This window comes from Neopsephotus bourkii, unplaced genomic scaffold (assembly GCF_033783945.1).
Source record: "Neopsephotus bourkii isolate Nb327-2 ecotype Australia unplaced genomic scaffold, CSIRO-AGI_Nbou_v1 NB_1821, whole genome shotgun sequence".
In the NCBI taxonomy this organism is placed as follows: Eukaryota; Metazoa; Chordata; class Aves; order Psittaciformes; family Psittacidae; genus Neopsephotus; species Neopsephotus bourkii.
In genome coordinates, this window is record NW_026902294.1 from 981266 (window position 1) to 1006073 (window position 24808).

General features: G+C 48.2%; 1 protein-coding gene and 1 long non-coding RNA gene across 3 annotated transcripts; one reads left to right on the forward strand and one right to left on the reverse strand.

Moving 5' to 3' along the window:
- Positions 1-1899: 1899 nt before the first annotated feature.
- HOXB9 (homeobox B9) lies at positions 1900-20649 on the reverse strand. Of its 2 annotated transcripts, none has more exons than XM_061343249.1 (2): positions 6220-7570; positions 1900-2702 (listed from the first exon to the last, which is right to left on the reverse strand). In XM_061343249.1, the coding sequence occupies exons 1-2, from the start codon at positions 6725-6727 to the stop codon at positions 2467-2469; spliced, it is 744 nt and encodes a 247-aa protein (XP_061199233.1). In that variant the 5' UTR covers positions 6728-7570; the 3' UTR covers positions 1900-2466. The 2 variants fall into 2 exon arrangements, 1 of the variants encoding a protein (XP_061199233.1); XR_009723897.1 differs by lacking the exon at positions 6220-7570 and adding an exon at positions 20475-20649 and having other exon boundaries at positions 2564-2702.
- Positions 18766-20439, forward strand: LOC133206919 (uncharacterized). Its single transcript, XR_009723898.1, has 2 exons — positions 18766-19057; positions 19636-20439. It is a non-coding gene; the product is annotated as an uncharacterized LOC133206919 (long non-coding RNA).
- Positions 20650-24808: the final 4159 nt, after the last annotated feature.

The window sequence follows — 24808 nt, forward strand, 5'->3', positions numbered from 1 at the left end:
GCCTTTTTCTACCCATTATCTGTTTGTTTCAATAAAGAAATGATCCTGCTGCCGCCACCTTCTTGATTTCCCCCAGCTCAAAATGTCTCCAAAAGAGCTTTTCTTAGTTTAATTTCTAGGAGGGAGATCAGGGGCTTTGACACGGGGTGAGGGTTGGTTACATTGAGCTCCCTCCGGCAACAGAACAGTTAAATTTGGGAGCCCCCAAGGAGCTACTTCAGGATGGAAAGTTTTACAGGAGAAAGTCTAGGCACTAGAAAAAAACCGCCCAGCAGACCTTCTGAGGGATGGAGTTTAACACTGAAGGTCCGGTTTCTTGTCCAGGGGAAGGTATTTTTTTATCCTTTCAGAAGGAATTGGAGAGGAGAAACTTTAGCCCTCCTCGAATCTTATCTCTGAATCCCGGGGGGGGGGCGGATGAGGGGAGCAGGAACACTTTCCAAAACCGAGAATCTGCCTATCGCTTCTTCCCAGAGTAATCCCTGCCCTGCAGATAAAAGTGGTCTCCCAGAACCTGGCGCTGAGGACACACGAGTCAGTCAGTTCTGAGATCAGATTTGCGCTGGTTCGTTCAGATATACAGCAGAAATGTATTTTCTCTCTTTCCCCCCTCCTCACCCCGTTACAACAAGCCACCTTACACTCGTCTTGTTCCTAGACAGCCTCCTGGCAGCTAAATATACAAATCTGCACAAGAAGAAAACGAGAGAGCTTTATTTCAACATTTTCCATCCACTATCAACTGCAGAACTCTTCGCATACTTAAGAAAGCCACAGTAGGAACAGAAAACGAGCTTCAACATTCACAGAAACACAACCACAAACACATTTTACGATACCCACCATATAATCAACTGGTACTAACCGGCCCCCCCCCCCCTCACCCCACCACCCCCTCCCAAAACAAAGTTAAGTCTTACAGAGATAAAGGGAAACCAGCCCCGCCCGGGCGGGTTGGTGAAGCCTCCAGCGGCTCTGTCAGATGAGAAACCAGTTCCGGACGGCGTGACAGGAGCCCGGCGAGGTCTGGGTTTGCTACTCAAAACGCTTCTTCGGGATGAGGAAAAGTAAAGGGGGGGCAGCGAGGAGAAACCGCATCCCCCGGTGCCACTAGCGGGACGAGGCTCCTTCCCCGGGAGGCTGCGGGCCCCGGCTCCGGCGTGGCACCGGGCCCCGGGGAAGGCGGGTGGCCATGGGAAAACGTGCCGGGAGCTGGCTTCAGGCATAAAAACCACCATAAAAACCAACCCCACCCAACACCCCCACCCCCCCCTCTCCACATTCAAGTATTAAAAGCATCTCAGCAAACAGGAGCGGGAAGAAAGACACACAGGCCAGGGCTGGCACTTCATCTCTGCAGCAGCTACTGCTTTAGGTAAAGTCAATTCACAATAAATTATAAATATGCTAGCACTAAGAACACAACCTTCCCCTCCCTTACAGCTCTACTAAGGTAGTTTTTTAACTAGAAAATCCCATTCTTCCCGTCCTCTAAAAGTTAGGAATAAGTTGGCAGGGGTTCTTCCGCCCCTTTTTCTCCTAAATAATTTACAACGCGGCTCTGAGAGTGCCCCACACACACTCTCTCGCCTCCCTCCCTGTCTTTTCTCCTCTTCCAAGTGACCCAGTATAAAACTACCAGATGAGGAGGTTTGCCTGTAAAGATCCTAGGAAACTTTCAGGTCAAAGTCGCGTATCTGCCATGGCACGATTATAATAAAAATCCCGCATAATAAAACAAGCCTTAAAAACAAAAAGGAAGGGGGAAAAAAGGAGGTGGAGGAATAAAAAGAGCCCAGAGCAGTTGGGAGTTGGGCTGTCATTAACCGACTGCCTGGTATAAAGTTGGCGAATTGAAAATGATTTGTTGGGTGCAATTAAACGCAAGTCTTACGAATGTGTCTGTCTTGCAGGAGTTTAATTAAATCGTCTGGTTCCTTGACCACCTCAACGTGTGAGTGTGTGAGGGGGTGTGAGAGTGTGTGTGAGAGTGCGCCGGGGTGTTGTGAACGTTATAGAGAATCATTGTCCTTACGTGGATAAAGACAAACAGCGAGGTTTGGTGGGGGCTCTTTGGGGCCACTTGTGTTTGCAGTCTTGTTTCCATGAAGAAAACGCAAGCAGGGAAAGCTGCTGCTCGGACAGGAGCCTGTGTCTATGTTACACTGTAGGGAGAAGAAAAGAAAAAGGCAACAAAAAGAAAAAATAGAGAAAGGAAACAAGAGACCAGAACAAAACCCAGCATGTGTCCCCAAAAAGGAGCTGCAGTTTTGGCTAAGTTGCCTCCGATGTGGCAATGCTAAGAAGATAAAACAGAAGAATAAGCAACATCTCGCATGCAAAGGTGGAGACTGGGAACGGGGAGGGTTTCCCCCCAGCGTCTGGGGGGTTTGGTAGCACTACAGGGGAGGCTGGGAGCTGGGGGGGTAAAGGGAGAGAAAGGAGGGATGCTGCTTTTCTGGGTTTTCATTCTTTGCCCTGCTCCTTGTTCATTTTCTTCATTTTCATCCTTCGGTTCTGAAACCAGATTTTGACTTGTCTCTCACTCAGGTTGAGGAGTCTGGCCACTTCGTGTCTACGGTCCCTCGTCAGGTACATATTGAATAAAAACTCCTTCTCTAGTTCCAGGGTCTGGTATTTGGTGTAAGGGCATCGTTTTTTCCGGGAGGAGCGGGCGTGCAGCCAGCTGGCAGCTGGGTTGGCTGAAAGAAAAGCAGCGAGATCAATACGGTGCAGCCTGAGTGTTTCTCAGAAGGTTTTAATCATGCCATCAAATATTAAGATTATACACACGCATGTGCACGGCCGGGTGAAAATGCCGCCTGCCCTGGGAGCCAGCAGTGGAGCCAGCAGGAAAATCACACGGGATCGGCAGGGCGAGCAGATGGCGGGGGGCCCGAGCCCCCCAAAAAAGCCACCACCCTCCTAAATTGGGGGCTGGGACACGCTGGACCGTGTGGTCTGTACTGACAGACCTGTGGCCGTGCACAACCCTGCCTGGGCACACTCATGTTGTCCTGCACATGCATGTTGGCCGTGCACAACCCTGCCTGGGCACATGCATGTTGTCCTGCACACCCCTGCCTGTGCACATGCATGTTGACCTGCACACCCAGCCTGTGCACACCCCTCCCGGTACACACGCATGATGTCCTTCACATCCTGCCTCTGCAGGGTAACATGCCTGTGCACACGCATGTTTTGGTGCACACGTGTCTCTGACAGAGCCCCCCCGCTTTGCCCCGGGCCCATCTATACCAGGTAAACACCCACATGCACTTAGAGATTTGCATAACGCCCTTCTCCACGTTACGCACCCTGTATACAAAGAAACCGACTCCAAAATTACATATATATATGTAATTCTTTACAGTCCTGTTTTCCCACGTGTCTACAGATTTATTCCTCCAGACACATGGCGCAGGAACAGAGCAGGGAGAGGAGGGCTGGAGAAACCTTGCATAAATCCTGCCTATTTCTTTTTCTGTGCTATGTGGCAAGAAACGGTCTCGATACAATAAACATCCTCTGAGGGCTGGGTGGACTCTGCTGCCGGAGGTCTGGACAGCGTTACCCGGAGACATGGACATTTGCAGGGCTGCAAATACAGCCAAGAATAAATAACAGGCTGCCCGTCACCCTCGCGTGTGGGAGAAGCTACGTGGGAATCTGTTGCAGAAAGAACATGACGGGAATTAGCCTATTCAAGGGGGGCAGAAAACAACATTTTAGGAGCTGAAGCCACCCCCTTGGCCACTACCGTGGTGAAGATCGCACCCAAAGGTGAAGTGGGTTTAGGGTAAATAATAGAGCGCCTACTAATCACATGCAAATAGTAGCTGCCCGTTGAGTAACGGAGAGGCGGGAAGGAGGAAAATGAAGGGTTCTAGACAGACCACGTATTTCTATTTTATTTCCTTTTGCCTCCTCTGAAATTATGACTGAAGCCATAAACCTTTACAGCAATTAAATGGACCATTATAAATATATACATACACACACGCGCGCCCCATCAGAACGTTTCCTCTACGCAAAATGAAATATATTGAATATTTTGGTAAAAAATAATCCGGTTAATCTTCCCCTGTAAGTACTGCCTCTTACAAATTTGCACGGCTATTTCCTTAATGTAATTGACTTGATCTAATATGCAGAATTAAATATTAAAGAGGAAGAAAGCTGTTAATAATTGATACTGTTAATCCTGCTACCCACCCTTTAATGGCAATGGAGGCTCTGCTTCCTAACAGAGTTTTAGGCGGTTTGGGTTTATTTTTTGGTCATATTTTGGATCGTTAAAATAGAAGCTATTTTAAACGCCGGTTTTGCTTTATTTATTCACTCTACACAAATCCCTGAACAGGGCAGTGAATGGAGGGAGGTCCTGGCACATCTTTTCTTTAAAATCCAGCAAATCATTTAACAGATCCCTGTGCCATCCACAGGGCAGAGATTCATTATGAAGAAATACTTCCAAAAATGTAAGGAGTCAGGGAAATTGGTGGGAGCCCTTTCTGCAATACAGCTCCGTCTTCCAGCCCTGGCAGGCTCTCAACATCAGCCCAAATTAAACTATTATTTAAAACAAAATATGCGTCGTAACCACATGCCAGAGAAACCACACAGCATCCTCTTAGCGCGGGTCCCTGCACTTACTTATAGCTTAATAACATTTTCTTGGACAAGATTTTTATATATTCAATTTCAGGGACATTGAGCACAGGACCTGGATATTTAATTCTCTCAAATCATTCACCTCACGGTTGCAGTTTGTTCTGGATCTCTGCCCAGTACAATAGAATAGGACTTTCTTTTTGTGTGTGGGTGTGTGTGTGTGAGTGTGTGTGTCTGTGTGCAAGTTAAATGATAGGAGAAGGGGGAAAAAAAGTCTCCCAAACATCCTGCACAAGGAGGGGAGGAAATCACGAGGGGAGAGAATATTCTGTGTTTTTAATCGTAGGGTTGCAGTGGCAATCTCTCTTCCACTTTGAGGGAAGGGGGGGATAGAAGTTAATGAAAGGGGAAAAAGAATGACTGTGTCAGTTCATCCTGCACAGGCTGCGAGGAGCTGGACCCTCGGCGGGGGCTGCTCCTCTGCCAGCTTGGAAAACTTGGGCTTTCACTGTAAAATATTTACGGCGGGGGGCAAGCCAAGTTTCCCTGCGGCTCCCACTCGGGCTGCGGCTCCGGTTACCCCCCGAAACGAGCCCGGGCACAGCCAGACCGGCACGAGGTGCACAAACGCCATTGCATTGATATGATTATCACTATCAGATCCATTATTAGAGTTATGATTACTAACAGCATTATTAATAGCATTATTGATGGTATTATTACATGTTTAAAAGGTGAATGGTTTGGGGGGGTCTATATTTCAGGGAGGGGAAAGACAAGGCAGATCGCAGAAAAAGCACATGCTGTAGTTTAACTGTTTCCCCAATCTGGCTACATTACAAATAAAAGCTAATTAAGCTAGAAGCCTCACTCCCCCCCCCCCCTTTTTTTTTTTCTTAACTAATAAAGAAGCGTGGCTTTGAAATATTCCTACCTTCAACCGTTGCATTTAATAAACAAACACCTAAACCCCCCAAATAACCCAGCTAGCCCGAGAAAACAGCCCCCCCCCCCTCCCTCGGCGGGCAGAGGAGGCCGGAGGAAGCAGCGAGCCGGTCCCGCGGCTACCGCAGTGTACCGGCCGCGGGCGCGGAGCAGCCCCACCGCTCTTCGCTCCCTCCCTCTCCCTCTCCCTTCCCCCCCCCCCCGAACTTCTCCTCCGTAATTTCGGGTCTTTCCCCCACCTTCTTCTTCGTCTCCCCCGACAGCCGCCTTCCGTTCCCTTTCCCGACCTTCCTCCCCGGCGTTTCCCATCTCCCTCAGTCCCTTCCCCTCTGCCCGCACCCGCGCAGCTTTGCCCCCGCTTACTAAAGTGGTCTCTGCTGCCGGAGCCAGCGCTCTGGAGGAGAAAGGATGACTCGCTCCAGCTTTTGTCCTCTCTGGACTCTGTTTAAGCTCAGAGACGACTTTCATTTTTGGTTTTATTTTTATTTACCGGCAGAGACAATGCCACCCCTCTCCCCTCCCCACCTCTCCCCTTAGGTTGGCACCCGCAAGCTGAGACTTTTCTTTAAGCCCTGATTTTAAACTTTACGCAGCATTGTCCCCTTTTATTGCACCTCCTCCAGCTTTTATACTGTTTACTTCCTCACTTTTATAACTTACTTTGATCTGTCCTGTCTTTGTCTTCGCTTCCTTCACAAACTTTATTGTCCTCGAAGCTGGGCCTTTGATTGGAAACGATCCCTTCCCTTGCAGCAGAAGTTTCTAAATTGTACTCCTGTGTCCCCTGTTTATGGACATCCCCGGGACGGCCCAGCAGCGGCTCTGCCTTAACGGCTCCCTGCCCGGGGAGGTTCTCTGCTCGGGGCACGGGGTCCAGCCAGCTCCGTAGATACCTGCCGTCAGATGGGACGCTTTGATGTTGAATATATGGATGGTAGACGGCAGGAAGGGTACCAGAAGAATGTGGATTCAAAGGAGTCCAGGAGGCGCTGAAAACAGGAGGTTTTGGCTGAAAACTACAGGAGGGGAATTCTAGATGCTCATTGTGCCCAGCTTGCCTGGAACTCGTATATTGCCCAGATGAAAATTTAGCTGAAGGCGAATCTTCACTTTCATGACTTATAATGGAGTCGACATAATAATTGCTAAGAGTCCCAGAAATGGACATTCTCAGACATCATACAAAGCACGGTTCAATGAAGGGAAAAAAATATATAGGACAGATCTAGATTTGTACTCTACCCCCTTCTCCAACTTCCCAGCCAACAAAGTACAGTTGGGCTGCTGTGTTGTGAGCTCCCAGCAAAATGATTGGTCAAACTTTTTTCGTGTGCCTGATAAAGCGTCAGTCTCGGCGTAAATCAATCGCAGCCGAGGGGGCTGCGCTGCGCTGTCATCCGCCCTTGCATTCCATATCAAGGATGGATTGTTTTATGTTTATGCAATGTTGCAAAACGTCAGGAGTTTCGAAAAAGCCACCAAACGGGCAAAGCTGGGGCTAAATCCCTTCCTAGATTTGCTTCTGAAACATTGGGGGACTCTAAAGGGGGGAAGGGGGCGGATATCTTTCCATTATTAATATTACATATTTTTAAAGAAAGATGCTGATGTGCTCGCTTTGCCTTTAATAACCATCAGGGGGGAATAGAGATAAAAGCTGTTCTTTGCCACTCGGGCTCCAGAGTACGATCGCAAAAACCCAAAGAATAAGTGCAAACCCACCCCCCCGCGCCATCATTTCATATACAGACATATATATGCGCGGGCGTTACAGGCACCTAAACGTAAATGCACGCATACACGCGTTTTTGTAAAGAAAAAGGATGGATTTAGGTAGCAAGACTGGTGGGGAGGGTGTGATAAATAATTAACCAGCTGGGATGGGGAAACGGATTGTTAACATGGTAAAATAATGTGGGTAAATATGAAATGTAAAATGTCACCGGCGTGGAAGTGGCATTGCAACTTTGACCAGCGAGCTGCCGAGCTGCAACCTCTGTCTGCATCCAGAGCCTGCTTTAGGCTTTATGGTCATATATATATATACACACACATATATATAATATCTGAAAAATATCTGTGTATGCGAACATATGTTCGTATGTTTGGCGGCATCATCTCAAGGTTGCTTTGCTCGGGCTAAAATAGTTTCCCACATTGCTGAAATCAGAAGCCTTCATTTAACTTTACAAGCCTAGTAAAATACAGTGCACCACTGATCCGGCTTTGTTACAGAATGCCTCAAACTTGTGATGGTTAAATAGTTTAATAAAACTTACATTAGCTTTCTTTGATTTTTATAGCCTTGAATTTATTGCCTGTGGAAAAGAAAGGGGGCAAAAAAAAGGAATCCCACGCGTTTCCAGTCACCGTGCCCCCCCCCCCCATGTGTGTGCCCACGGTGCGGATGCGTGTGGAACAACCTCCCCCCTCGCTTGATTTTCCGTGTGCTTTCCAAAACCAGACGGTTTGGGGGTTTCCCTCGCACGCAAGTCCGTGACTGAGGCGGACTGAGCTCGGTGCGGGTCCCAGCCTGGAGGGTGCGGGGTGGCGGGGGCAGCTTTACCCGGTTATGATGATAAATCCGTTTATTGCAAGACGGTCCGATGGCATCGTAAATGTTGGTTAAGGAAAAGGTGCTCTCTCTGATTACGGCAAAAGTGTTTCTCTGGACTTCAGCTGTAACAGTCCGGATCAATTTGCCTCCTTTAATCTATCACCCCTCCGCCCTTCTCCCTCTCACCCCAGCACTGAAGGGTATTTAAAGTGAAGGGCAAAGAGATTCCTAGGAATAATAAATCATCGCGAATCCTTCCTGATGTGTATAGAGATGGAAGTCTATATTAACAGGCTAATAATAACATTGAGGGGTGCTAATAGCCGCCTGAAATGAAGGAAAAATGTAATCCGCATTTCTTTCCCTGTGAGTGTCCGTGCGTGTGTGTCCCTGTGTCCGCTCCTACACAAAACTGAGGTGGGAAATTACTGCCAGAGGTGGTTTATGAATACGGGGAAATGATGAAGGCACTTAAAAACCTACACTCAAAGCCTTAGATTTTCCCTTATCCCTATAAGCGGTGCTTTGCCGCAAGCTGCAGCCTGATGGAAGGACCCGTTTCCCCACATTCAGGACCAGAGCTCCCAGAAATGAGGCGCTGTTAGGAAGCTGTCCGTTTTCATTAAAAAAAGGTAATAATGACAATAATAATCGAGAGGGTCGGGATGATGGACAAGGAGAGCTGGAGCTTAATGCCGGAGGTCAGTTTACTTTGAATTTTTGCCTCCCTCAGGGTACCAAGAGCTCCCCAAGCAGCTCAGAATCCTCCCTGGGCTGGACAAGCAGGCTCAGTCTGCAAGCTCCAGCCAAGGTGAGGTGGGAGCAGGGCTTGGGGAGCCCCTCCAGCCATGGGCTCTGATCTTGCTATGCCAGCCGCGGGCAAATGTCACCAGGTGAGTACTCCCCACCGCCCTGCCAGATCTCCTCTCCTTTCCAGGGGTTTAATCCAAAGTAACTCCACTTCACCCCAGTCGTGTTTAAATCGGTGAAGGCAGAGAAATCCCCTACCAGGGGCAGCGTGGGGCAGGGTCGCTCCATTCCAGTGCATCTCACACGAGCAGGGGCTGTGCGAAACGAGTTGGGAATTTCCTTCTGCTTCCAGCTTTTCACATCTCTATCTCCTTGTATTTTTTATTCCCTCCTAACCCTTCTTTTAACTTCCTTAAGAGTTGGGGAGGTTTTCAAATGAAAAGACCCTGTGCCAGCAGATGTGAAATACGAGCCGGTTGCTCACATTGTCATATTTCTCGGCTTTATTGCCTTTCAGGAATGATTTTTTAAAAATCAGACGATTTCACAAGAGATTCGGAGGGGCTGTGCAAATGTTCTGAGAGCCTGGGAAAGGCAAGGGCTGATTTAAGTGTGTTGTGGAGATTAAACTCGCTTGGCACATGGAAATGTGTTTATACAACTGATGGATAAACAGCCGTGTTGGTAGCAGGGTGCTGAATAAGTATAGATGAAATTATTGAACGTTAATTGAAGCAAAACACCTGTTCTCTGCTCACGAGATGGATTGGCCATGTCTTACCTGTAATAAATATATTGGTGGAATAAAATCCTGGTGCGCCTCCTATAAATAATGATGAACTATGTCAGCATGAGAGTATATAATTTTCTGTAGTATATGAATTTAAACCAAGAAGACTCTGAGGAGTGTGGCTGTGAGGCAGAACACACGGGTTTTCAGATCCCCAGTGAATGGAAACCTCACAAGATCTGCAAAATCCATTTGCTTTTGCTCCTCTGGAGGTTTCTGTTTGTTCAGTGGTTTATTTTTAAGACATATCCCCATAGTTCATCTCTCTGTAGCCTTTTCTGAGAGAGGCTTAAGGCAAACGACAGCTTCATCCCATGTCTGTCTGCATGGAGAGACCGTGTTGTGTAGCGCTGCCTGCTCCGGCTGACATTATGTAAGCATTTATATTTTAATGCCTCGAATAGAGCCCATCAGAAATTACATGAAAAGCTCTTGTGATTGCAAAATAACTTGGGGAAGGAAAAGTCAAGGAGAAAGTGACCTCGGAGCAGAGTCTTGAAGTCTAAATGGATGAATCTTTGGGAGAGAGGAGGCAGGATGTGCGAGCTTTGCTCGGTTTGCAAACTAGATTTAGTTTAGAGATGTGATTGTTGTGAGCTGGTAAAGAGAAGCGGAACTGGAAATAGTTATTGAGGAAAAAAAAAAAAAAAAAGGAAGAAAGTCCGAAGTGGAAACTTTTTCCTGCTTTCAGAATCAGCACCAAGTGTATTTGGCTGTGAGGAAAAACTCAGAGCATTGTCAGCTTGCAATGGAAAGCCACAGGCTTCTGAACTCACACACTGTTTATAAATACTCTTTATTGTTTGTGGAGAGAAGGGATAATTTCCAACCAGTGCTTTGAAACACACAACTGCCAAAATCCATCCTCAGCAAACAACTCTTTGGGTTGGCATTTCTGAAGCTGGAAACAACCAAACAGAAAATATTTGCAAACTATGCAGATTTGAAGCTGGGCAATTGCCACCTTGCTCTGATTTATAAGTTTTGGCATAAGAAAGAGCAGATGATCCATTTCTTACCGGAAACATATTTAAACCACTTTTGGAAGGCGATTGTTAGTATTTATTAGAACAGGCACCTTCTTCCAGCTGATTTTGCCTCCTTACCAGAGCTATGGAGGAGGCGAAGGGGACCTGCGGGTCCTGAGGTACAGAACTGGGGGATCGCCAGGATCTTCACCCTGAGAGGCCTTTCCGGGGTTGGGGTGTAACCTGCAGTACTTGGGGAATATTTACTTCTTCAGCTTAGGTTTGGAAGCCGATAAGGATAAGCTAAGAGAGGATAAAAGCTGAGAGTGAACTTCATGGCTATGGAGAGTCTGGAGACCAGATTCGGAGATAACGCAGCCTTCAAAGGGCTGAGCGTTTATTTCAGGCGATATGAAGCATTCTTAAATTATAATTATAGTAATAATAATGCTAATAACAACAAGAAAATAACCTTTTCTTTTTTTTTCTTTTTTTCTTTTTTTTAGAAGTCAGGGAACAGAAACAAAATCTCACCATAAAGCAAACATCATTTATGAACGATACATTTAGGCAGGTCTAAGAGGTTATGAAAGAAACTTCAGTCACGGACCCCTCCAAACACGCGAAAGCCCGAGGAAAAAAAAAAAATCCCTTCTGAAGAGTAAAACCTATATTTTACATACTTTTTAGTGAAATAAGTTTCTGTAGCCTAAAAGCCGAAGGATCTACCTTTGCCATTTCCTGTGTTAGCTCTCAGTTTGAATGCTGCCGTCTGTTAAAAATCCGTAAGTGGTGAGGAGGGAGGGAAGGGGAGGGGGGGGAATTCCTTGTCTGAAGAGAAGCAAAAACAAGTTACACATGTGGGCAATTTTCCAAGGACCGAAAGTACACTCTGGCTAAAAACCCCAGTTCCAAATGAGGTTTGTAATCTCAGCAGTTAATAAAGCATTTCGATCCCCCGTAAAGTAAAAGCGTATGTGCATCTGAAAAGGGAAGCTGGAGGGAGAGAAAGTTAAAATAAAGTTTGATTGTTGTTCGGGAGCCCACATTCTGGCTACTAGGCTAATTTTCCTCCCTCCCCATCTCGCCTCCCTCCTTGAAATAATATTCAACTCCCACGAAATAGCTGGGCTTCTGCTTCATTCTGCGGATCTTATAGCAGGAGCTGCTGGTTGCAACTGCTGCGGATTCCCTTGGCTCTGCTTTGGGGTCACCACGATGTAGCTGAGCACACACCACCCCCACCCCCCCCCAAAAAAAAATATCCCCCCATTAGTCTGGGAGAAAGGGAAGTAACAGCCCGTGGTGGTGAGAAATCTGTCGCTCCCACCCAAAGAAGAGAAGAGGGTGGAAAAACACAAGAGCAGGTACAAAAATGAAGTTGCTATAGAGCTGTTTCCATAAAACCCGTAGCATAAGCCCCAGTAAAGAGAAAAGGGGGGAGTTTCTTTCGGATAGGTTCTTTCCACACCAATTTTGCTCGTGATTAAAACTCACCCCCAGTGGGGGTAATATCGGACAGGCTGGACCTTGGCTGGGGAGTAACTGGGGAAACTTGGTGCATTCTCTGCAGTTGCTCCTTGTTACAAGCACAGAAATGTGCGCACCAGGCAGTTACTACGCGCAGGGATAATTCTCTTTGGTAGCCATCCCCACACTGCTTCTTCTCCAGGTAAGGTCGCTCTTATCTTTCTAATTTAGAACAGAGGAGAAACAAACCCCTCCAGGGCAGGGGGGACCCCAACGCACCCTACTCCTCCCACTCTTTCCTCTTTTCCTAGAGCCCTTGGGAAATGAGTCCCAATTCCCGTTTTCAGGCAGCAATACCGACCCCCCGGGCCTGATTCTGATCTTTCCTAGCCCCGTGTCCCCCATTCTCCTCCCTGGCCCTTATTTCCTGTCTGTACATGGGTAGGAGGGAGATGGGAATCAGAAGCCCAGACATTTACAAGCCAGGTTAGTGGCTGCCTATGGGGACATTATTACCGAACAGTTTATTATTAACTTTCCCAGATTGTCCTTTTCCGTTGAAGGGCTTTGAGGCAGGGCACAAGCAGCACGTTGTTTCTAAGGAAGGAGGCACAGGGCTTGTGAGTTGGGTGGAAAACTCCGAGGTATTTTACGCTGTTTGACTTCCCTCTCCTCCCCTCGAGCGGCTGTTGGTTTTCTAGGCGCTTTGCCTGCTAGAATCACCAGTTTCGGGAATAAAGCACACACCAATTTAAAAGCAATACAACGTTTTGGTTGGTTTGTTTGTTTTCGTTTCCTTTTAACGCTCCGAGTGGGCAAAAAACCCCAAACCACCAAAACCCAACTGAAACCCAAGTAATCCCCCAGCCACAAAAAGTAGCAGCAGATGGTGGGATAGACCCTGGATATGGTATCAAAGTTTAATTCTTCAAACCTGGAAGGGAGATCCAGTCCCAGGCTTATTTAGCCATGTCCTGGACCATGTGAAACTTGGTTTTATGCATATTTGAAACACTGATGCAGGGAAAATCGCTTCCATGAGCTGATTGCTCACACACACAGGCACACAACTCCACAGGCTTCCAGTGTGCAGACAGTAGAACGGGTGGACTCCATCCAAGCACACACTCTGGCACGCAGAGCTCTCCAAAATTCCTGTCTCACATGGATTTTTATAGTATTAGGTTGATTAAAATAAAACTCTACCAGCGTATTCCCACGCGCAACATGTTGAGATTCAGAGGAAGGATGTGGGCAAGCTATTGTGGGCATTTCTGGCACCATCTAAGCCCTTTTATTTCGTGAACCTGGCAGCCGTGGTCCTCGCCCAGGTTTGTCTGATATTTAATGAACTCCCAGATCAATGCCCAACAATGAGCACCAGCCGCGCATCTTTGCGCGGTTACAGGCTTACAGACCGCGGCTTGGTAATTATCGGTCTCTAAAGACGTGGGCATGTTTTCCTACGAGCTGCGGAAGCTCCTCGGTGACTAAATATCCAATATCCAGCCCGGCATTTTTATCTCCGTAGGAAAAACCACCGGGACCCGCTCACCATCCCGTTTATGCCTATAAATGCCACCCGCCCAGAGCCAAACGTGATGGGCAGCGGGACTTTTCATAAGCTTATTTTATCTATGAGGACAATTAAACTCAGGAGCTGGACACCGTTCTTTTTGTTCTCTGAGCCCACATGTTATCCTTCATGCGGAGGTGTAGATCACAACTACTAAGCTAAGACACACTTAAACGTCCTTATAGAGGTGTGTATGATGTATTTTTATGCGAGACACAGAGTTTATTGCGCTGCTGAGCCTGTCGCTGGGGGGGGGGGGGGAGTGGGGGTGTGTGTTTGCCTCTGAGAGGCACCGCAGCCTAATTAGAGCCTTAATACGCTCTTGATGATTCGGGGCCTGATTGCGCTGGTTTCACAAAAGGGTCCCTGAAACGGGGATTTAAACAAAGAAACTGTCACCCCCAAGTCGGGGGGGGAGGCGAGTTTCAGCCGGGCTTAGAGGGGGGAACACGATTTAGGGGGAGACACAGGCCCGGAGCTGATGCTAAAATAGGCTTAGGGGGTACACGGGCCCGGGGCTGAGACGGATTTTGTGGGGGACACAAGCCCGGTACCGGTGCCGTCCAGGGGATGGAGGAGGGGGGGATACAGGACTGCCACCCCTTCCCCATCCTTCCCGGGCAACTACCCTCAGCAAACAGAGCGAGGAGGATAACTGGAGTAAATCAGGTAGTTTGATGTTCTTGTGTTTAAAATTAAAAGCCCAACAACATGAAACTACCTAATTCACCGAGCAGTTCTAGCGCAGCCCTGGGTCAAAGGCTAACCCCTACAGAACCCCCCCCCCAAAGGCGCCGGGCGGCCATTTTGTCCGGCATCAGCCCCAACCTGAACTTCTGCAATAGCGAACAGTTGCTTGGAGACAAAAGCGACAAAAGGACCTTTTCAGAGACGAAATAAAACCCCTCGGACTGCGCGGAGCAAACTATTCATCTGATTTCCTATGTACAGTGTCTGGAGCGGATCCCTCCTGCAGGACTTTACAAATAGTTTACAAATAGACCAGAGGAAACAGTAAAATGCTATTGACTTTGAGAAACAAGCGATTATCGCAGCTATAAAAAAGAGCAAAAAATCCCTGAAGTTCTTCCTCCACCTCCTTGGGAAGCTAATTTAAAGGATCGTTTCCAATATGAAGCTGATTTATCAAGACTTCGTATTAAAACACCATTACCCGATTCTTTTTCCCCCCATCTAAACCTGACAGTGTCTGAATAACTTTCCGCAGAGAATAGAGTTAAATCAGTGAGTTCCCGGAATAAAAGCAATGAATTCCTATTCTCCTCCCCTGAAAGCAAGTATAACGTGAGTCATTTAAAGGCAAAAAAATTAAGAAGGGGGTGGGAGGGAATCAAGAACATATAAATCAGTTAAAGCAAGAGAAAAAAGCGTCATTGTGACTATTTTATAGGTGTAAATAGCGACACAGAGAAACTTACTGGGTCCTTTCCTCTCTCCAAGGCGTTCATGTTATAAAATAATGACTCGGTGGTTATAAAAGGGAGAATTAAAGCTGAGGAGAGGGGCCGGGCCCCGGGGGCTTCACTGAGCTCCGAGTAACTTCCGCGGGGGGGCGGGGGAAGTTTGGCAGGAAAAAGTCCAAAATTCCCATTTAGGGAAAAATGAATAAAAAAGGACAGGACCTCCCCAGCCCATCGGGATATTATGTATATAATATAAAGTCAGTGTCTTACCTTGTAAGATGGGGGAGTGTAGGGGGGTTATCCTTAAGCGGATTAAAGAATTACACAGAGTGAACAAGAGAAATGATAAAGGCTGGAGGACAAGAGGCCGACACAGCCCCGGCCCGAAAGGGTGAGTTTAGAGGAGTTTAAAAGTTCATTGAAGAAACACATCCTCTGAGTCCAATGGATGCCCGGAGGAGCCAGAAACGTGACTATAAGTTAACTTCATGTGGTTTGAAAAGCCTTAAGAGCCGGGATGGGACGCTATATAAATCTATTGTACCGGAAATACAATAAAACTTAGCCATGTTATTGAACTTCAAACAGTTTACGCCAGGTCGGGGGGGGGGGGGGAGACGGGGCGGAATCCGAAAACAAACAAACAAACCAACCCACCAAGAACCTGCCCCCCAAACCTTCCCTTCTCTGGAAGGAGAATAGAAGGGGGGGTATTTTGGGGGGAATATTGTCAGCCTGGGGCGGTTGTGGTTTAATTTGGGTGAGTTCAGAGCTCTCTCAATCGCAATCGTCTGATTCCGCACCTTTGTTACAGGAGATAAGTGGAAATTAATATAATTTTCCCCATTATTTCCCCAAATCCTCATCTCTCTCCTTTTTGATGCACAAATACAGGCAGGTTCAAGTTGAAATCAAGCCTGCAAAGGGAAAGAACTTAAAGTCTGCTATAAAACTTCAATTAGGTTTACACATGAGGGACCTATAGTATTACAATACCTCTAGTAAGGATATGTGATGCGTGTTTGCACGCAGGCATACCTGCACCCTGCTGTACTTACATGCACCACTCCTATAATAATTTAAATTGGTCGAATAATAGTTGGGATTTTATTTGACAAATAATAGTTTTTATTGGTTGATATTTTCTATTTCCTACAAAGAAGATTAAAAAAGCCTCCAGCCCCACGGCTTCACTTGTTATACCAATGCAATTTGTAAAACAAAAGTGGTGGTCACACTTGAACTCGTCCTACTAAAAGCTCTTTCTTTCAGACAAAACAGGCAGGAGGAATATATTTTAGCAGAGCTTTCAATGCTGCAACTTGGAAATGGAGCCTCCCCCGCCCCTAAGTTGCAGGCTGAAAACATAAATAAAGCAAAGCACTCAAGATAAGGGTGAAAAACAAAACTGCATGTGCCATTTAATTTCACGATTAGGTGCAAAATAAATAACAGTAAGGGGGGGGGTTTAGAGAGAAACAAGAAAAAGAATCCCAAATCTAAGTAGATGATGTATGAGGTTTAATTCTTGGGCTGGAACAACATTTTAAGGTAATGGAATGCATTTTTTCCCCTTCTGGCTGTTGCTAAAGTTTTAAAAGACATTTTAAATTCAGACATCAAAGACAAGTTGGAGCTCTTAGACAGCAAATGGATGTCCGGGCTATAAGATAACTTCTGCTTGTCAGGGGAATAAGTGCTAAAATAATTAATAGGCTGGGATGGGCTGGATTTCAAGTGTTTGCGTGAGCATTTATCAGTAAATGTATATATGTGTGCATATCCATTACGCGCACGCACGTACATAATAGAAGAATCTATTACAGATCATCCAAGGGAAATGGCACTGAATCTCAGGATCTCATTACGGGTTTCTTTGTGACTTGCTTAGATCTTCACAAAGCAGTATTTTTATTAAAATATGGTTATAGCAGCTGGTTTGCACAGTTCCCATTCATCAGCATTAGCCTTTGGGAGTATTTGGTGTCTGCTCCTTAGGAGCCAGGCGGATGTTCCCAAACAGAATATGTTACAAACGGGAGGTGCCTGTCGCATTTATAGGGAAAAAAAAAAAAAGAAGATTAAAAAGTTGGCCTTAAGCCCTCCTCCTGCCCCACTTCCAGCCTTCGCACGGCTCTGCCTGCGAGTGGGAAAGAGCTCGGCGTGGGCTTTTCCTCTCTTTCTTCCAGCTCTCCATCATGAAAAGACAGAGCAGCCACAGGCACAGAACTGCGCCGTGATATTGCAAAGAGATGTGTGCGTATGTACGCATTTTATGGTAACGCTTGAATCATTGCAGCTCCGGTAATAATAGTAATGTTAAAAAGAGGAATAAATAATAAATGCAGCTCCGCCGGCTGCATGTCAGGGCTCCGGCAGGAGCGGCCTGAGCCCCGGCGAGCTGCTTCCGCCCCGGCGGCGGCTGGGCCCGTGGCCTCGGGGCGGCGCTCGCTGGCCGGGCTGGGCTGGGTCCAGGGCGTTGGAGGCCCGGCCACGCTCTTCAGGGTCCCTGCCAGCTCGGGGTGTCTTTTGCTTCCTCTCCCAAGGAGAAATAAACGGGTTTACCTATTTTTTTTCTTTTTCCTCTCCTTTTTTATTTATTTATTTTTAATAAAAATTAAATTAAATTTTCTGCCTTAAGGAAAGACGTATAAAAAAAAAAACAAACCCAAACCCAAACCAACACAAAAGCCTTCAACTATCAAACAAAACCAAGCGAAAAGCCTCCACCAAAACAAGCAATAAGACCCACAAAAAACACCAAAATAAACAAAAGAACCCCATAAAAGCCCCCAACAACCAAACAACAAAACCCAACAGCCAAATCGCGTTTCTCTGAAGCCCCGTAGGGCTCTTATGACCCACGCAAAGAGTTTTGCTACGCCAAATTCCGGGGCGCGTGAAGGGTGGGAGGCTCAGGGGTGCCTGGGCCCCCAGTGGGGGTGGCCGGGGGTCCCGGCAATGATGGGCGTGGAGGAAGGTGACGGAGCCGAGGGTCGGGGGGAGCCCGAAGCTGCAGGTCCCCCCGCCGGGGAGAAGCGGAACCCAGAAGGGCGGCGTCGCCCCGGCTACTTGTTGCTGCGTTAAGTTTTTCTCCGAGGGACGGAAGACCCGAGTGAAGTAAAATGGGGCCCGTCGGAGACCCCAGCCCGGCCTCACCCACCCCGTGAGGGCAAGGCTGCAGGATTTGCTTTTCCATCTTGGGGTTTTTCCTTCCCTAGCCCTCGAAATGCTCCTCCCGTATCCGGGGAGAGCCTGAGGCCCTGGTTTTATACATGAAACCCGCAATCAGATTGAGTCACTAGACCCCGGGCAGGGAAACCCAAGGAATGACCCACACTTGTCCTGGAAGCCCCCCTTCCCCTTCTCACCCACACCCATAACCCGAGGAATTGAGGGAAAGCAAATTCTTCAAAGCACTGGATTTAAAAGCAGAATCCAGGTAAAAAACCCACCAACAATGTTCCCATCACTGCTGCAATTAACCCGAAAAATCCAATTATTACAAAAAAATCTAATTAACTGGAGGGAAAAGGCGGCGGCAGGACCCTCTCTTCCCTCCGTACCCCCGGTTTCTCAACAGGGCGAAAGAAAACCCGATGGTGCGAGGAAACCAGACGATAAGACAGCGAAGAAGGCAGCGAAGAGACCCGTAAGCATCTCCTCCCCCGCACCCGAGTTTAATTTGGGGTATCCGGAAGTGCCGAGGGGGCCTTTGCATGCTTAGGGCTGAGCTCAGCTTCGGCCGCGGGGTCCGGCACCCACAAACCTGGGGACGGGGGAGAGCGGCTTCACTTGTAGGGTGAAACATTAATTAGTCTTCAGACATGCGGTAAAGTTTTGGAGTTGGTCAAATGAATCTTCCTTTAATCAGCAATAGAGGCTTTGGGAGGAGCGGTTGGTTGCTAAGCCTTAAAAAGTCATTTTTACAGGTATAGAAGAGTCAGAAACCTTACGTTGGCTGTCATTAAATAACATAAATGAGCAAAATATGTTGGAGAAGCCTACGGGGAGATAAATCGCTCGATCAAGAACATTCAACTTTCCTGAATTAAACCTTTTACTTTGCCAAGGTCGTTACAGATCCCGCAACTCGTGCGAGGATTCATTTTGCCCCATATATTCCCATGGTAACAAAATATCACTAAAAATCTTCGGTTTAATAATTTTCAGGACAGGTTTTTTGGTTTTTTTTTTTTTTGTTTTAGGAATTTTTTCCTTTGGTCTATTTCGGAGGATTTTTAATTACATTTAAAGCTTTGCAAGAGCTTTCCATCGGGGAAAAAAAAGGGAGAGGAAATGAGCAATGTTAATAAATACTCGCTTGAAATTATCGACAGGAATATATCCAACATCTTAAATAAATTATTCCATTTGTCCCTGTTCCATACATTCGTTGGGAAATTCAATTAAGCCTAGCTCCCTTCAATTATTTACAGAAGCCCTCTGTCCCGGAGACTTAAATAGGTTTCTTCTCTGGTTTTCAACATTGTTATCAGAAATCCATAAAGCAGGGGAGGGACAGGAAATTAAATGTAAAGGTACCTCATTATGGCACAAGTGCTCTCCCAGCTCTCGCTGCGGACGGACGCGAGTTTACACGGACGGAGAGAAACCCAAAGGAACATGAAAAGGCTGAGCCCCCTCTTCAAGTGGACTTGACAATCCTGCCGGAATGACCTTCCCGTTTCATGCCTAGGAAGAAGCCTTCCTCCCCATCCCGCAGGGCTCGGAGTCAGCAGAGAGGGAGGAAGAGGGAGAAAGGAGAATCCTGCACACGGTAGAGTCATGTAAGTAGAAAGCGTGGGTTGGATTACTATCACTGAAACTATTTTACTATTACTATATTCCTATTATAGAGGCTGAAATGCGGGGATTTATTCCATAAGCCTTCGAGCCGACGAGGATTTCTCTGCGCTAAACTGGAGCCCAAATCCCCGGGTCCATGGCGCAGGTCGGTGGATTTATTCATATAGAGAAATAAAGAAGTGATGCTAATGATGAAGAGCCGAACCAATTATTACAAAATAAGAGTCAAAACTCCCAGCAGAGAAAGAGGCGGGTGGAGTAGGGGAATACGAAGAACGCGGCTTTCCCTCCGATCTGTTTTAAAAGAGAGCTTCAGGGTTTTTGGAAGACGGAGCATGGAATTCTGATGGAAAAAAAATAAAGAAGAGGGAAGAAAAACGAGTCTGCTCGCTCTCCGAAAGGAGCCGGGCTAACAGTTTGCTACACAGGCGTCGGCAGCTGAGGAAGAGGATAAAGCATCCTCAAGGAAGAAGAGGACAAAGTATTCTCGGGAAGCTACGTGTGGGAAATTATAGAGAACCGACACGTTAGGAAAACGCCTCCCGCAAGGCCGAACCCAGCGCTCACTTACCTGCCCGTGCCTCTCCTCTCTGTCTTCCTTCCCTCCCTCTTAAACACACCAGGGAAATAAATAAATCACGGCAGCGCCTCTCCTCCGCAGAGGAATCCTTCCACCACTTGTTAGAGCCCAACCCCAGCTCCGGCTGATTTGATTTTTAAATGATTACTATTATTATTGGTTAATCCTAGGGAGTCCTCCCGGCTGAACGCTAAACTGGATTGAAAGCGAGAGCGCTGTAAATTAATTTTTAACCAAAGAGCTATTGTGTTAGCAAGGGGGGGGGGGGAGAGGAAGAGCCCCACACCTTCCCTTCCCCTGTCTAGACAAAATCACTGTTTTGACGGCAAATTGCAGGCTGCTTCCCCCTCCTCCCTGGTTCCTGCGTGCTCGCCGCCTTCTGCTAGAAAGCAAGGGGAGGGGAGTTTAGTATTTTATTGATTTGGTTTACTCACCTTCTAGGTCTGGTGATCTTTTAGCATCTTTAGACCTGCCTAAAGATGGAGCTTCCTGCCGCAAGGGAAAAAGGGAAAAAGGGAAAGAGAAAAAGGAAAAAGGGAAAAGGGATAAAGGAACAACATCCCCCACACCCCTCCGGACTTTATCTTCTCTTTTTCGGCCCCCCCGCCCCGGTCCATAAGTCTCCAGCACAGGGCTTTCTCCTCACCCCCTCCTTTGGCAGCCTGCTCCTCAGCCGGTGCGAGCCCCTTCCCGGGTAGGGGAGACCTGAGGGGCACCCCAGAAACCGCGGTGGGTAATAAGTGGGGAGCCGCTCTCCGACGTGACACACCCCCCCCCCCGAGTCGGGGGATGTCGAAGGGGTACCAGGGGTGTTCCAGCCTCGCTGCCCTGGCAGGACCAGCCCCTCTGTGCTACGGGGGGGACCCCAAACTTGGAGGGGGAGGCAGGATTCGCAGTCCTGGCTGCTGGCTGCTCATTTCTATCTGCAAAGGAGGTGAGCGGGGGATACCCCCTTCCCCCCCCCCGCCCCCCCCATTTTGCAATAGGGGAGGGCAGGGAGAGAGGAGATGCTGGTGAAGAAGGGGGGAGCGGCAGCCGGGGAAGGAGCGGGCTGGGGCTTTGCAAAGAAGATATTTTGGGGTTGGGGGGGAGCGGGGGGAGGTCTCTGACGATTGACTTATCTGTTGGAAAAGGCGTCTGCAGGCGTCTCACCAATCCAGGGCGGCCGAGGCTGCTGAGACCATCCCCTGGTGTCAGTTTTAATGGGGAACTTCACCGTTTGCGGGATGTGTGCGAGCGTATTTTTTAATGTAAAGACCGGCAGCTCCAGCCGCTTTCCCGTCGCGCACCCCCTCTCCCGTTTCCCGGACGGTTCCCTCACATCTCTATTTCCAGCCCCCCCATTTAGGGTATGGGGGGTTATTTTGGGAAAGCCCCTTGCAGAGGTGAAGCGGGAGCCTGCGGCTGTGCCAATGCGTGCAAACCCGTCCCAAAAACATCAAGTAGAGGAGAAAGAGGCGTGGGAAGAGCTGACGTCCCGCTCCCCAGGCTGAGCCCGGCCTTTGCAAGCCGCGCTCGAAGCCTTTACCCCTTGCCTCGCACCTTGCCTGCAGGCTGCGCACAGCAAATATTAAACGCTATATATTAGAATTAAAGGCAGACCAGCTCCTCACCCTCTCGGTGTATTCCTCATGTTCCGACTCAACTAACTTATTTTTCCGACCGTTTTCCAGCAGGAATCCGAGTTCTTGAGCGGTGACTGGGGCCGCAAAGGCTTGGAGGGGATCTCCCCACTTTGGGGGCTGTCTGAGGGCATGTCCAGCACAAGGGAAAGCTGGGTTTCCTAGGCTGGATCCAGAAAGCATTTAAACGCAGGATGAAACGCTCGGCTGCACAGGACTATTTAACAATCAACGTGAATTAATCCTGACTCTATCTTTAAGAAAAAAAAGATGGTTTGTGGCACAGTCCTCCTCAGGACTGACACCGCAAAGGAGAAAAGGAACCGAACCTCAACCGCATCGGCAGCTTTCCCATGGATGGATGCACCGCTTCCAGCACGGCTCGGACTGAAAGCATTGAGAAAAGGGGAGATTTGGCTCTTCGGTAGAATCTGTTTACCCAATTTCACCACTTGTAATACACTTTCCCTTCTGGAAATGAGCCTACGGGGACTGGGTGCTGCTGGAAACCTACTAAAGCATTTTGTAGTTGCATCTGTTTCTATATTCGCGACATATTCACAAAAATATAAAGAATAGGCCGATTTAAATAGGTACTAACTGGCAATAGTAATAATAAAATGACAGAAGGAGGAGTGGGGGTTTACAGATTTCGGAAACCATTAAATATAAACCAAAACCTCACAGCGGAAAAAAAAAGACCCCAAAGCAAACCCAGTCAACCCCCTACTATAAAACACGAGGGAAGAAGAGCGCGGGCACATTTCTGAGAGCTCCGAGCCTCGGCGGGTGTTCTCCCCTTTCTTTCCAGCCTCCTCCAGCCTCGGCGCTCCTCCTGCCCAGTGAAGGACCCCGCACTTCTCCGAGCCCCAATCGCGGGTGGTGAAATTGTGGTGTTTCCCCCCATTTCATCTCCTTTCTGCCTCCCATCTATTGCAACAGGTTCCCCACTCGCTCTCATAACGGGCCTTCGCCTAATTACAAATGAACCTTTCCTCCTCCACGGTCGGATCCTGCACTGCGGTGTTCGTGGGAAGGAGCGGACACGACACTTTGCCCTTCAGCCTCCGTCGTTCTCTTCCCCTAGGAACCACAGTCCGACCCGCTTTGCGCACTGACCCGAAGTGTAATCCGTGGGTGCTTCCAGCAAGCTGGAGGACAAAACTAGCGTGTGCCTGAGAGGGACCCGTCGTGACAGTCCCCCCCCCAGCCCCCCGGTCCCCTCCGTGTACTTGGTCCCTTGTCGTTACCATCTTTCCATTACCGGGAGCTTTCGGGAAATCAGGAAGGGGAATGGGAACGATAAATTGGAGCAGGACTGTTAAAGGGAAAATCCAGAACTGTGGTTTCAGGGTATCTCAGCTAAAAGGAGTGAAGATATCTGTTGGAAAAGCAAGAAGAAAAAGGCAGCTGCATCCCGCGGGCTGCGCTCCCCGCGGGGAAGAGGACAAGGGATATGATCATCCCCTGGCAAGGACTCTCGGCCCTCATGAGAGGTTTTCTTATGAAAAACCTCGCGGGTTGACACAGGGACCTCCTCAGGGAGGCTGGGGGATGCTCGGGATATTATCACCGCTGAAGAGTCGGGGCTAAGTACAAGCCGTTAAAGCCGGTAGGGGCTTTGCTTCCTCTTACTCCGGGCCAAATCCTGACAATCGCTCCTGGACGTGATTTCAGCCGATTTCCCCTCCCCACCATGGCGCCCTTGACTAAACTTACTTCGCGTTCGGGTTTTCACGCTGAAGCCCCGCCGCTACCATAGTGGGGGGGTGGGTCGGGGGTGGGGGGCACGCAGTGAATTTTGCTACATAATACAAATCCTATGAGAAACAACCCAAAACGCTCCCTCTCCAGGTTTGCTGGCGCAGGTTTTAACGGGCTTTGCCACCGGTTCGGGAAGCGACCGGCTTCGGTCCAAGCATCCCGATGCCCCTCCCAGGGAGCACGGGACACCCCCGGCAATAGCCTTGTGACTCCGGTTCATTGAGAAACCTTCTCTTAAAAGTCACTTTACATCTCCAGAGCCTGAAAACTACCAGTTAACAACTTTTTACAACCCGAATCCCAGGACAAGGTTTCATTTCATCCCTTAACTCTCCGTCCCTTTCTCCCCTGGCTGCATTTCTCAGCAAAGAGACCCCTCCGGGTTTAGTACGAATATAAACGTTCAAACCTTGCAACAGGAGCTGATTCACGACCTTAAACCGCAGGATTTGCTGGCCATCTGGAGCTGAAGTCTCATTTTTGAGCTAGGGGGATTTTCGGCTCTTTAAAAGTCCTTGGGACCCCCATGATGGTGGGGAAAGTCCCTCCGCAGCTCCACTCTCTGCAGGAAGGTGCTGAGGCTGGTTTGTCCTGAGGGTTTCCTGGCTGTGGGACATCCCAACAGCTCCCATGTAGGCCCAGCTGTCCATGCAGAAAAATCCCCATCCAATTCCAGTGGGAGAAGCTCCTCAGACGTGTTGCTTCTAATTACTCGTCCTTTTCGGAATCTGAAGCAGGAGCTTGTTGGGGGGAGAAGGAGGTAAAAGAAGAGGAAAGCGGCACTGGAAATCCAGACAGGGAAAAATACAAGAGCAAATCCACGGCTTAACTCCCCTTGGAAGTGGATGGACATGAGCCCTCCTCTCCCTCTTACCCCTCTGGCCCATGTCAGGGAACCTTTGGCTCCTGGATTTATAGTTCTCCTCTCTGTAGTGTCAT

Bases quoted from the DNA above. Each gene is read 5' to 3' on its own strand.
- HOXB9 (XM_061343249.1), bottom strand. From the start codon at position 6,727: ATGTCCATTTCTGGGACTCTTAGCAATTATTATGTCGACTCCATTATA. The intron at 2,703-6,219 runs GTAAGTTATAAA...CTTTTCTTTCAG, and splicing joins CAAAGACAGGACAGATCAAA to CCAACCCAGCTGCCAGCTGG.